Source organism: Cetorhinus maximus, chromosome 20 (genome assembly GCF_964194155.1).
Source record: "Cetorhinus maximus chromosome 20, sCetMax3.hap1.1, whole genome shotgun sequence".
NCBI classification, from domain to species: Eukaryota; Metazoa; Chordata; class Chondrichthyes; order Lamniformes; family Cetorhinidae; genus Cetorhinus; species Cetorhinus maximus.
In genome coordinates, this window is record NC_135898.1 from 65999351 (window position 1) to 66014135 (window position 14785).

General features: G+C 42.0%; 1 protein-coding gene across 2 annotated transcripts in view; it reads left to right on the plus strand.

Moving 5' to 3' along the window:
- Positions 1-14785, plus strand: part of dock1 (dedicator of cytokinesis 1) — a 667847-nt gene that overhangs the window by 532112 nt on the left and 120950 nt on the right. For both annotated transcript variants that reach the window (XM_078564873.1, XM_078564874.1), the window contains 2 exons: positions 12138-12223; positions 12416-12572. In XM_078564873.1, the coding sequence (XP_078420999.1) occupies positions 12138-12223; positions 12416-12572 (243 nt within the window). The remainder of the gene's footprint in view (positions 1-12137; positions 12224-12415; positions 12573-14785) is intronic.

The window sequence follows — 14785 nt, forward strand, 5'->3', positions numbered from 1 at the left end:
GGCACACACAGCCCAGTTGACCCTGCCAAGTCCTCCTTACTAACATCTGTGGGCTTGTGCCAAAGTTGGGAGAGCTGACCCACAAACTAGTCAAGCAACAGCCCAACATAGTCATACTCACGGAACCATGCCTTACAGTCAATGTCCCAGACACCACCATCACCATCCCTGGGTATGTCCTGACCTATCGGTAGGACAGACACGCCATAGGTGGTGATACAGTGATAAACAGTTGAGAGGAAATTGCCTGGGAGCCCGCAACATTGACTCCAGACCTCATGAAGTCTCATGGCATCAGGTCAAGTATGGGCAAGGAAACCACCTACTGATTACCATCTGCTGTCCCACCCTGAGTAGATGAAGCAGTTCTCCTCTATGTTGAACACCCCTTGGAGAAAGCTGTTAGGGTGTCAAAGGCACAGAATGTACTCTGAGTGGGGGACTTCAATGTCCATTACCAAAAGTGGCTCTGTAGCAGCACAGCTGACCAAGCTGGCCGAGTCCTAAAGGATGTAGCTGCTAGACTGGATCTGCGGCAGGTGGTGAGGGATTCAACAAGAGGGAAAAACCTACTTGAACTCATCCGTACTAAATCTAGCTGTCACAGTTGCATCTGTCCATGACAGTATCAGTAGGAGTAACCACTAGACAGTCCTTATGGAAAAAAGTCCTGTCTTCACATTGAGGATACCCTACATCGTGTTGTAAATGGGATAAATTTCAAACAGACCTAACAACTCACAACTGGGCATACACAAAAAGCGGGACAAATCCAACCCGGCCAACTACTGCCCCATCAGTCTGCTCTCCATCGTCAGTAAAGTGATGGAAGGGGTCACCAACAAGCTATCAAGTCACAATTGCTTAGCAATAACCTGCTCACTGATGCTCTGTTTAGGTTCCGCCAGGGTCACTCAGCTTCTGCCCTCATTACAGCCTTAGTTCAAACATGAACAAAAGAGCTGAACTCCAGACATGAGGTGAGAGTGGATGCTCTTGACGTCAAGGCAGCATTTGACCGAGCGTGGTATCAAGGATCCCTAGCAAAACTGGAGTCAATGGGAATCGGTGGGGGAGGGTGCGGGGTGGGTTGGGTTGTGTTGGGGGGTGTGGGCTGCTGGGGGCAGGAGAAACACTCTTCTAGTTGGAGTCATACCTAGCACAAAGGAAGGTGGCTGTGGTTGTTGAAGGTCAATCATCTCAATTCTAGGACATTACTGCAGGAGTTCCTCAGGGTAGTGTCCTCGGCCTTGCCATCTTCAGCTGCTTCATCAATGACCTTCTATCATAAGATCAGAAATGGGGATGCCCGCTGATGATTACACAAATGTTCACCACCATTCGCGACTCCTCAGATAATGAAGCACTCCATGTCCAAATGCACAAGACCTGGACATTATCCAGGCTTGGGCTGCCATCTACAAGGCACAAGTCAGGAGTGTGATGGAATACTCTCCACTTGCCTGGATGAGTTCCCACAACACACGAGAAGCTTTACACCATCGAAGACAAAGCAACTTGCTTGATTGGCACTCTTTCCACAGACATTCACTCCCTCCACCACTGACAAACAGAGCCAGCAGTCTGTACACTCTACAAGATGCACTGCAGAAATTCACCACGGTTCTTTAGGCAGCACTTTTCAAACCCATGCCCGCTACCCTCTAGAAGGATAAGAGCTGCAGATACATGGGAGCACCACCACCTGGAAGTTCCCCTCCAAGCCACTTACCATCCTGACTTGGAAATATATCACCGTTTCTTCACTGTCGCTGGGTCAAAATCCTGGAACTCCCTCCCTTACAGCACTATGGGTGTACCTACACCACAGGACTGTGGTTCACAAAGGCAGCTCATTACCACTTTCTCAAGGGCAAATTAGGGATGGGCAATAAATGCAGTCCTAGCCAGCAATGCCCACATTCCATAAATGAATTTTAAAAAAAGCTCCATGTAATATCAAGAAAAGGCTGAAGGCACTGGATACTGCAAATGCCATGGGCCCTGACAACATTCTGAAGACTTGTGCTCCAGAACTAGCCGTGCCCACAGCCAAGCTGTCCCTGTACAGCTACCACTGGCATCTACCCAGCAATGTAGAAAATTGCCCACATACGTCCTATCCACAAAACACAGGACAATCCAACCCAGCCAATTACTGCCCCATCAGTCTACTTTCAACTATCAATGTGCTATCAAGCGGCACTTACATAGCAATTAGCCACTATTGACGTTTAATTTAGGTTCCGCCAGGACCTCTCAGCTCCTGATCTCATTACAGCTTTGGTCTAAACATGGGCAAAAGAGCTGAACTCAAGAGATTAGGTGAGAGTGACTGTCCTTGACATCAAGGCAGCATTTGACCGAGTGTAGCATCAAGGAGCCTTAGCAAAACTGAAGTCAATGAGAATCAGGGTGAAAACTCTCCACTGGTTGGAGTCATACCTAGCACAAAGGAAGATGCTTGTGGTTGTTGGAGGTCAATCATTTCAGTCCCAGGACATTGCTGTGGGAGTTCCTCAGGGTAGTGTTCTAGACCCAACCATCTTTAGCTTCTGCATCAATGACCTTCACTGTATTGTAAGGTCAGAAGTGGGGATTTCGCTGACGATTGCACAATATTCAGTACCATTCACGACCCCTCAGACACTGATACAGTTTGTGTCCATATGCAGGCTTGGGCTGACAAGTGGCAAGTAACATTCGTGCCACACAAATGCCTGGCAATGACCATCTCCAACAAGAGAGAATCTAACCATCACCCCTTGTAATTCAATGGCATTATCATCACTGGAGCCCTTCTATCAACATCCTGAGTTGCTGTTGACTAGAAACTGAATGGGACCAACCATATAAGTACAGTGGCTACAAGAGCAGATCAAAGGCTGGGAAATCTGTGGAGAGTAACTCATCTGCTGACTCCCCAAAGCCTGTCCCGCCATCTAAAAGACACAAGTAAGGAATGTGATGGAATACTCTCCACTTAGCTAGATGAATGCAGCTCCAACAACATTCCAGAAGCTCAACGCCATCTAGGATAAAGCAGCCCGATTGGCACGCCATCCTCCACATTAAACATTTGCTGCCTCTGCACCGTGGCAGCAGTGTGTACCATCTCCAAGATGCACTGCAGCAACTCACCAAGGCTTTGACAGCACCTTCTAAACCTCTACCACCTCAAAGAACAAGGGCAGCAGATGCATGGGAACACCACTACCGGCAAGTTCCCCTCCAAGCCACATACCACCCTGACTTGGAACTATATTGTTCCTTCACTGTCGCTGGGTCAAAATCCTGGAACTCCCTTTCTAACAACACAGTGGGTGCACCTACATGACAGCGATTCAAGAAGGCAGCTCACCACTGCTGGGATGGGAAGTTGCCCAAACCCTGCGAAGAATAAAACAAAACACTTTCTCAACCTGCCCTACTGCCTTCAATGGTTTGTGCATATATACCTGCAGGTCCCTCTGCTGCTGCACCCCCTTTAGAATTGTATATTTCCTTTTTCATGTTTGAAATGTATCACTTAACAGATGAAATTTAATGCACAGAAGCGTTACGTGGCAAAAAGGATCTTTTACTCGTTCCACCTACATGTTGAATTGTATATTTTACTGGTAACTTTAGCCTGATTTGACTTTCTAACTTCTCTAAGACCTTTCTCCAGCCATTTAATCCTTTCTCTCCCAATTTGACAAAGGATCACAGCCTTGAAACGCTAACACTGTTCCTCTGTCCATAGATTCTATCTGACTTGCTGAGTTTTTTCAGCATTTTCCATTTATATTTCAGATTTCCAGCATCCGGAATATTTTGCTTTTGTAGTCCCTCCTCTCTTTTGTGAATAAACCCTTTGAGATACAATTGAACGGGCTATGTTGGTACTTTCCCAAGTCGCACATCTTATATATGAAGTTGGCCACTGAGTTACAAACCATTGACACCAGGGCTATGCCTGATTTTGTCATCACCTGACATTCACACACTTGCACTTTCAAGCAGGGGTGGTGATCATAATCAGGATAATTCTTAGATCTCCCATTAGCATAGTGATAATGAGGCCAAGTCCCCCAGCTCTGCCCAAAATCAGTTCAATTAGCTCAGCATAGAAGAGATTCAAACATGGGACCTCGTGAGCTACATGCTTCAATATTACAACAGATGATAACGTTTAAGTCAATGGGGAAACTTCACATTTTAATTTTATGTCCTTTTAATTCCTGATACTTTGTATAAAACCATTATGAAATACTTTTTTGTGCTTTACTCATTTATGATAACAGAAATTACCATGTCCATTTATGGTTCACACAGTTGGGCATGTATGCTTTGCATAAAAGGATCAAAGGTTACAGGGAGAAGGCGGGAGAATGGGGTTGAGAAACTTATCAGCCATGATTGAATGGCGGAGCAGACTCGATGGGCCAAATGGCCTAATTTCTGCTCCTATGTCTTATGGTCTTATGGTCTTAAAATGCAAACATTTGAAACATTAGTATTTGATAGCTACGAAGCATCACTTAGCTCTGTCGATCCATCACAGCTGCCAATACTCTAATCCATGACTTTATCATTTTGGTTTCTTCACTGGTCTTACTGGCTAATGCATTTCCACTCTCCACAACCTCAATTTATTCAGAACACTGCAACTTCTGTTTTCATCGACATAAAGTCCTACACTCCAATTTCCCCTTTGCTTCACTGGCTCCCTGTGCAAACATCCTCATCCTTGCTTTCAAATGTAGCCTGATCTAAACCTGCTCCCTTTGTTGTTTATCTCTTTCAAGGTCCCGCATTTGCCCTCTGTTTCTCCAAATCAGTTGCTCAATGTTTCCCATTTTATCCATTTCACCATGAATGTCCCTCCTTCAGCCATTACGTTGTTTGCCCTCTGAAACTTACTATCTAGACCCTTCTGCTTTGCCATTTTCTTAACTGCTTTAAAATGCCTCCTTTGATGTGCTTCCCCACTCCCACAGTTCCCTTGTATTATTTCCCTCATATTTTCCCTCTGCTTTGTAAAGCAAGAGGTCTACCTCTGTGAGTTTGTAAGTTCTTGTTGATGTCATAACTTTCAAATGCAAACTAAATCTGTTTGAAGCACCGTTTTTTTTAAGTTTGCAAAATGTTGGACTTATATTGGTTTTGCTTTCATTAAGAACAGATTACCTAATTTTGCAATCGCTTCGGGTTCTAATTTTTTTTAAAGTACTGTGGCAGAAATATAGTACATATGTATAATTATAACACTAAATCCTAATGTCAAGGCTACAGTCTATATATATATAATAAAATTAAAGCCATAATGTCAAGACTACAGTCTATCAAGTCGGACTATCGGGCAGTTTTGGCAACTGACGATTTATTGCTCTTATTTCACTCACACAATAATCTAAGTAAAAGGGAAGAAAAATTGATGGCTTTTAAAACTTTTTTTGTTAAATTTAAGCATGTGAACGTGGATTAAGAACTCACAACTTGAGTGAAGGGAATCAGGCATCATTGACTGGGGTAGTGAGGTGATGGCAATTGGACACGCAGTAGAGAGGGGGGGGGATGGTGAGAGGAATCAGTCATCGCAGTGGATGGGGGAATGGTGAGGAGAATTGGACATTGCATGGGGTGGGTATGATCTGATAGACATTACAGAGACATGGTTACAGGATGACATAGATTGGGATCTGAATGTTGAAGAGTACATGGCATTTAGGAGTGACGGGAAGTTAGGAAAAGGCGGAGGAGTGGTTCTGTTAATTAATGATGGTATTAACACATTAGAGACGAATGACTTAAGTTCAGGAAACCAGGATATAGAAGAGGTTTAGGTTGAGATGAGAATTGGTAAAGGCAAGAAGCCACTTGTGGGAGTGGTGTATAGACCTCCTAATTGGGTAGGACAAGAGTATAAAAGAAGAGATAATGGGAGCTTGTCAGAAAGGTACAACGATAATCATGGGACAATTTAATCTACACATAGACTGGAAAAATCAGGTGGGCAAAGGTAGCTTAGATGCGGAGTTCATAGAATGTTTTCGGGATAGTTTCTTAGAACAGCACATTCTATAGCCAACGAGAGAGTAGGCTATACTAGACCTGATATTGTGCAACAAGATAGAATTAATTAATGACCTCATAGTGAAGGCACCCCTCGGTGGCAGCGATCATAATGGCCAAGATCTTTAGAGTGGGGGGCGGGGCCCGCTCGCCGACGAGGGATGATGTCGGGCGGAACTCCCAACATCACCCCGCGTCATTTCAATTTTCAGGTCGGAGGGAGTGTAGCCAAATCAGCTGTGCGCCCGCTGACCTGCTAACAGCCTATTGAGGCCATTTAAAAAGTAATTGCGACAATTAACCTTAAGGTTGGACGGGCAGGCCGGGAGCCCTGAAAAAGCACAAAACCTCATCCACAGGTGGGATGAGGTTTCATGAGGGTTTTTAAAATTTTAATATATGCATGCTTCAAAGTGATGGACATGCCCCAACTCATGTGACATTTTATTTTTGCACCTTCACCATTTTTAAATTTGACGCCTTAGCCTCAGGGAGGTGAGTGCGCTCTTTCGCACTCTTGGCTGAGGGATTCCCCCCCACCTGCACAGGGACCGCATAGCGCTTCCTGGCGGACGTCATGCCTTAATTGGCCCGCCCATGTAAAATGGCGGCGTGCCCCCAATCTGGTGTGCCAATCGGAGGTGCACCCACTCCAGCACTCCCCCGCCCCCCCAATGTGATTGAATTTTACATTCAGTTTGAGGAAGAGAAGAGCGGGTCCGAGACTAGTATTTCAAACTTACGTAAGGGCAATTATGAGGGCATGAAAGAAGAGCTAGCTAAAGTGAACTGGCAAATGAGGTTAAGGGACAGGTCAATTGAGATGCAGTGGCAGACTTTTAAAGGAATGTTGCAGAATACACAGAATAGAAACATTCCAATGAGAAAGAAAAATTCCAAGGGGAGCACCTACCATCCGTGGTTAACTAAAAAAGTTAAAGACAGTATCAAGCTTAAAGAAAAAACATATAGGGCTGAATTTTCCCCCTGTCGGGGGCGAAGTTGAATGGTGGGTGCGTACAGGCATGCTTTCAATCAGCGCCCCCGATTGGGGGCGCGGCGCCATTTTACGTGGGCGGGCCAATTAAGTCCTGCCCAGCATGACGTCCGCACAAAAGCGCTATGCGCTTCCTGTGCGGGCGGGGGGAATCCCAAAATCGAGAGTGTGCTCTTTTGCGCATGTACACGAAAGAGCGTACTCATCTCCCTGAGGCTAAGTGCAGCATCAGGGAGATCGGCTCTAAATGTAAAAATCCTAAAAATAGAAAAGTAAAATCTCCCTAACATGTTTCCTCATGTGACAATGTCACATGAGTTGGGACATGTCCATAATTTTTACAAAAACTTTATTAAAATTTTTTAAAACCTACATGAAACCTCATCCAACCCATGGATGAGATTTCATGCTTTTTCTAGTTCGCGCCGGGGCTCCTGGCCTGCCCGCCAACCTTAAGGTGGCCATTGACAGGTCGGCAGGCGAGCAGCTGATTTCGCTGCGCCCTCGCCGTGCGTCATTTTACACCGACGCGTAAAATCCTGCCCATAATTATGCAAAGACAGGTGGCAGGTCAGAAGATTGGACACAATATAAAGAACAACAAAGAATGATAAAAGATTAATAGGGAGTACAAGAGGAAGCTAGCTAAAAATATGGAGACAGATAGTAAGAGTTTCTATAGATATTTACATAAGAAAAGTTTAAAAAAGTGAGCTTTGACCATATAGAAAGTGAGAATGGAGAATTAATAATGGAAAATAAGGAGATGGCAGGTAAATTGAACTGGTGTTTTGCATCATTCTATACTATAGAGGATAAAAGTAACATCCCCAGAAATAGCTGTAAATCAAAAAATGGAAGGGGGGTTAGGAATTCAGGAAAATTACAATCACCAGAGAAGTGGTATTGAGCAAATTGTTAGGGCTGCAGGCTGACAAATCCCTGCGTTCTGAAGGACTTCATCCTAGGGTCTTGAAAGAAATGGCTAGGGAGATAGTTGATACACTGGTTTTAATTTTCCAAAACTCCCTGGATTCAGGGAAGGTTCCATTGGATTGGAAAGCAGCAAATGTAACGTCTTTATTCAAAAAGGGAGGGAGACAGAAAGCAGGAGACTACAGGCCAGTTAACTTAACATTTGTCATAGGGAAAATGTTCAAAGCTATTATTAAAGATGTTGTAGAAGCACTTAGAAAAATTCAAGGCCACCAGGCAGAGTCAGCATGATTTTGTAAAAGGGAATATGTTTAACCAATTTATTGGAGTCCTTTGAAGGAGTCACATGTGCTGTGGATAAAGGATTTCCAGAAGGCATTTGATAAGGTGCCACATCAAGGATTATTGCAGAAAATAAAGGCTCATGGTGTATGGTATAATATATTGGCTTGGATAGAAGATTGGCTAGCTAACAGGAAATAGAGGGCAGCCATAAATGGGTCTTTTTCTGGTTGGCAAGATGTACCGAGTGGAGTGCCACAGGGATCAGTGCTGGGGCCTCAACTTTTTACAATTTATATAAATGACTTGGATGAAGGTACGGTTGCTAAATTTGCTGAATGCACAAAGATAGGTAGAAAAGTGAGTTGTGAAGAGGACATAAGGAGGCTACAAAGTGACATTGATAGGTTAAGTGAGTGAGCAAAGACCTGGCAAATGGAGCACAATGTGGGCAAATGTGAAATTGTCAATTTTGGCAGGAAAAATGAAACGCAAGCATGTTATCTAAATGGTGAGAAGTTGCAGAGCTCTGGGATTCAGAGGAATCTGGGTGTCCTAGTGCATGAATCACAAAAGGCTAGTGTGCAGGTACAGCAAGTAATTGGGAAAGCTAATAAAATGTTATTGTATATTGTGAATGGAATTGATTGCAAAAGTAGGGAGGTTATGCTTCAGTTATACTAGCACTGGTGAGACCACATTTGGAGTACTGTGTACAGTATTGGTCTCCTTATTTAAGGAAGGATGTAAATGCCTTAGTAGTTCAGAGAAGATTTACTAGACTAATAACAGGGATGGGTTGGTTTTCTTATGATGAAAGGTTGGACAGGTTAGGCTTGTATCCACTGGAATTTAGAAGAATAAGAGGGGACTTGATTGAAACCTTTTAAGATCCTGAAGGGTCTTGACAGAGCGGATGTGGAGAGGGTGTTTCTTCTTGTGGGAGAATCTAGAACTAGGGGCCACGGTTTAAAAATAAGGGGTTGCTAATTTAAGACACAGATGAGGAGAAATTTTTTCTCTCAGGTGGTCATGAGTCTTTGGAACTAACTTCTTTAAAAGGTAGTGGAAGTAGAGTTTCTGAATATTTTTAAGGCAGAGCTAGATCAGATTTTTGATAAACAAGGGGGTGAAAGATTATCAAGGCTAGGTAGGAATGTGGAGTGGAGGTTACAATCAGATCAGCCATGATCTTATTGAATGGTGGAGCAGGCTCGAGGGGCCGAGTGGTCTCCTGCTCCTAATTCGTGTGTTCATATGTATGGTGAGGGGATTCGAATGTCGCTAGAACCATGATGAGGGGAATTGGACATTGCAAGGAGTTGGGAGGCGAATTGGGTTGTGGCTGGGATGAGGAGCCATCACAGGAAGGTGGTGAGGGAAGTGAGACATCACGGGAGGGATGGTGAGGGGAATCAGACATTGCAGGGAGGAGTCAGGTGAACCAGTCATCGTAGAGGAGTGGTGAGTTATTCAGTCATCAGTTGGCAGTGGTGAAGGGAATTGGACATGACGGGGTTGATGAGTAGAATCAGACATCACAGGAGGGGATGTTGAGGGGAATCGGACATCACAGAGTTGGATGGTGAGGGGAATCGGACATCACGGGCAAGATTGTGAGGAGAATCAGACATTGCAGGGCAAGATGGTGATGAGAACCTGAGATTGCATGCAGTAGTAAGGGGAATCGGACATCACGGGGAAAGATGGCGAGGAGAATTGAACATCGCAAGGATAGTGAGGGGAATCTGACATCATGGCGGGTGATGAAGGGAATCTGAAGCTGGGGCTTGGGCTTTCTGTTTCTTTATTTTTAATCCCCCACCACCACTTTCTGCAGCCTCCTCCAGTTTCTGTTGGGAGCATTGTGTCAAAATAAACTGGGCCTTTTTTGAGTGGGAACCTGGATTTTCACCCTTATGTATGTGACAAAGAAGTAAATCATTTCATGAGGTGTTAGACAAAAAAAAAAGCCCCATTTTGGCAACAGAATGCCAGCATTAAACACACACAGATGATTTTTCTCTCTGCTTTCCCCACAACTGCCTTAATCTCATTTTGTGCTGTTCTGGCTCACTATTTAGATTTAGCAACCAAAAATGGAAAGCTGGAAAAGTGAGTGAAAAGAAGCAAAAACGCTGAATTTAAAAAGTATTAATATGACATAGATGTTTCACTATGTTGTGCTCAAGTGCATTGCATGGACTGGTTGCAAAAAACTTGAATGAGCTGAGAGACAAAAAGTGGCAGAGTTCAGGGCAGAGAGAATAAAACCAACTGAGAACCAGAGAAATAAAAACATTTTTTTTTAACTCATTCATGGGATGTGGGCATCGTTGGCAAAGCCAGCTTTTATTGCCCACCCCGAATTGCCCTTGCTCAGAGGGCATTTAAGAGTCAACCATATTGTTGTGGGTCTGGAATCACATGTAAGCCAGACCAGGTAAGGACATCAGATTTCCTTCCCTAAAGGACATTGGTGAACCAGATGGGTTTTTACAACAATCGACAATGGTTTCAGGGTCATCATTAGACTTTTAATTCTAGATTTTTAAAGAATTCAGATTCCACCAGCTGCCGTGGCAGGATTTGAACCCGGATCCCCAGAGCATAAAATGGTAGAAATACATAGCATTTTTAAAAAGAAAAGACAAATAACTGATTTACTTCCAAAACGTTAACCTATCTTTTCACAGATGCTGATTGACCTGCTATGTCTCCTGCCATTTATAAATTTCAGATTACCATCATGTTTTTTTTCTTTTTATCGGTACAAAGATGCAGAGGACATCAGGAAGGAAAATCAGAAAAGACTGGTCAGTGAGAAGGACCTGGAGCAAAGGAGAGGGCAATGCATCTCTTATGCTTGATTAACTGCATGAAATGCTCCTGATGTACCTTACAGTACTGAGTGTACATATTTTGTGCAAAAGTGAAATATTGTGGATGCTGGAAATGTGAAATTAACACTGAAAATGCTGATAGTACGCAGTTCTGGCCACAAATGTGGAGACATTACAAAGTTAATGTCTCAAGTTGTGACCTATCAGAACATACTTTGTGGTTCACCTTTTCATGCAGATACATAAAGACCATGTAATGCACTATGTTAGTTTTTATACAAAGGTAATGATGCTTCAAGTTTTGCAGGAGGCCTAAACACCTAATGTGTGGGATTGATATAAGTGGATGCCATTTGTTATGCTTAACAGCCAAAGTGACATCGAGCAGGTGAATTAGACGTGCCCTTGTTAATTAAGTATAAGGGACAGCATAATTCACAATGGATTGTAGAGCATTTTGTTGACTTCTCATGCTAGAATGAAATTAACACTACACTACCACTTGGACAGAGCTCAGTAAAAATGACGCTCTTAACCAATTAAAGAATTTGGTGGATCCATCTGTGGACTCTTATGCTGTTTGTACAGTTGTAATTGTATACAAGGGTGCAAATATTTCAATATAATACCTAAAAAGCAGAGTATTCTAAAGTAGTTCCTGCATAGGTTACACAACAGAAGGGAAACCATTAACCCTATCGTGCTTGTGCTGGCTCTTTGAAGGAGCTGTCTAATCTGATCCCAAAATCCATTTTTTTTCCAATATTTTTAGCCAAGATAAACTTCATTAACGTTGTCTACATGCATTCATACAGGTTAAACATAGCTTTATTTAAATAAGATGAGTAATCCATTCTTCAAAGAGCTATCAACAAGTTATGCTTGAGCTAGCAAGGTTTCCACAGATTTGCTCTGTGTTCCTGCCAGTGTCTGCAAATGCACTACAACTAACAATGGATCATTTGCAATGAACTAATAACAAAATGTATTGCTGATTATTTACACTCACTGTTTAATTATAGTTTGAAAATGAGATCATCACCAAGCTAGATCATGAAGTGGAAGGAGGCAGAGGGGATGAGCAGTACAAAGTGCTGTTTGAGAAGATGTAAGTGTCAATTAATGAGAAAAATTATCCTGTACAGAGACAAATAGCATAATAATTATACTGCAGGACATTTTGACTTTGTAATAATGGAAATGTATGAATGGTATATAGCATCCTAATACTTTAAATTTGACCTCAATTAATTTTTTTCCCTATGCATGAAATTAATGTGCTATTTACTACTTTATCCAGCCTTCTGGAACACTGTAGAAAGCACAAGTATCTTGCTAAGAATGGAGAAAACTTTGTCATGCTCGTTGTCAGGCTTATGGAGAGGCTTTTGGATTATAGAACAATCATGCATGATGAAAACAAAGAAAACCGTATGAGTTGTACAGTTAATGTACTGGTAAGTGCTTACTGTGAATGTTTTTATGATTTTGATCAACTTCAGAAATTTATAGTTTGCATAGTTATATTAGTATTTTCCACTTATTACCGCAAAATGATTTCATACCAATCATAGAGAAAGAATCCCGGGTGAACGGCAAATGCCTGTAGTGATCGGAATTCCCCATTTTCCTTGTCAGCATAGGGCAGAAGCAGAAAATAGTACAGACTAATGTTCTGCATATGATAGTGTCAAGCTCCAGTATGTTATGAACTTTCAGACAATGCCTTAAAATTTTGAACACACCAGATTGTTAAAATGGCCGCTGAAAACCATGTGACTTTTGGCAGTATCAGCTCCAGACAGTTCTGAGACTCAAGAAAATACCTAATTAAAATGGACATTCACAACCATCAGGAAATTCACACATCCCTTTGTTTAAGGATGGAATGTCAAAAAGACAATGCCATTCCAGCCAACTCATCTTTCTGGTTCACCATGGACAAAAGACACATTGAACTCCCTGTATGTTAGACGAATTTAAGGAGGCCCCCATCGACCTCCCATTGTATTATGATGGTCCCTCATCCGATTCCAGACTGGGTACATTTCAAGTGTCAAATGACAAACGTAGGATGTTTATTAGCCTGACCATCCACCTTATTTGGAAAAGGACTTTGGACTTGTAACAGATCACATTGGTGAGTCAGCATTGTTTGTTACCTGGTTTTAAAACAGCAAGAAACAGCTCTGCAGAGACAGAGAGGCCATCAGAAAGCCATCAAATCAGCTGCAGTCAATTTAAGTGGCCAAGATGATAAACAGCAATACCTTGATAGTGGGAAGACTCTCCCCAACCTGTCTGACTTCAAGTTCACCTGAGAACCAACCTCTTGGAAATTCAACTACAAGAAGCCTTGCAGCTTACTGAGAAATTTCTGCTTACAAGACCTTTACTTCAACCAAAAACATCAACTCATCTAAGAAGCTATAGGCCTGCAACAAAAGAGTGAATGATTCAATTATACATTGTAATTATATTGTTTTCTTTCTTCTTTTGTATCTAATCTACGTATGAATTATAGTATGTGTGAGACATCACGTTTTTAACCTCTGGGCAAGTGTGCGATAATAACTAGCCCTCTTTACTTTAAAACTCACTAAACGGCTTTCTGCTGGGATTATTTAGATTGGGGCAACCACTCTGAGGAAAAAAATATATACCTCATATAAAATCACGTTTCCCATGGACATGAAGAAAACACACAAATTCTGTCCATGACAGTTGTCTGTGGGGAAATTCAGTGATTGCTTTGCTCCACCAGGGCGGGAGGGGGGAGATCTGTGTTTAAAGTTGTTAATTTTGAAGCCCTATCTCAAACTCAGGCCCACTTCCAATGAAGCTCCTGTTGGGATTGTTGAATTTATTCATTCCATTGGTCTGAGTACCTATTCCCATAGTATTAAATGTTAGTGCAGTTATTCATTGAATGTACCTCAGATTATATTTGTCCAATTTCAGAGAACATGTTACAGTCAGACCTAGATGAAGAAATTGATTCATATGGCCTTTAACGAGAACAGTATTAATGTCATTGTAATCATTTTAAAGAAAATGCTTACTTTGAGGGCAAAATATGTATAAGTTAATGTATTGTAAAGTATAGATCAAATATCAAAACAGCACTCTTAATTATTAAAGTTTAATCTCCATTTACAACATTAAATAAAAGTTCCTGATCTAGTTTATAGATGGAGAATCAATTAAATATCACTTTGCAGGTAGTGTACCGTATTTTGAAAAAGTTATAATAAATGGGAAATTAATAAACGAAACAGTAAGAGAGGCTGTTTATCACATGAAGACTTGTGGAATTGTCACAAAAGGGATGCAGTGACATAGTTTTATTAAACTCCAGATGTTAGACTAATACTGAAGACTTTTCAAAATAAAAACAGGCAAATAAACTGACTTATATTTTAGATGGGCCCACTAATTCTGGAGTTTTCTTAACCGTTTAAGTGACCATATGTTCTCAAGATTTTCTGTAGTGCCATCATGGTAACAATTGTAGTGAGACAATGCCTGTTACCAGCTAAAATGTGCGTTACCATGAAATGTAAAACATTACATAAATTTCCGTGAAAAATACCTGAAACAATTCTCCATTAGTTGAAACAGAAATAGGAAAACTAGGGCAAAAACACCTCAGTCTACTTGAGTTTATAGT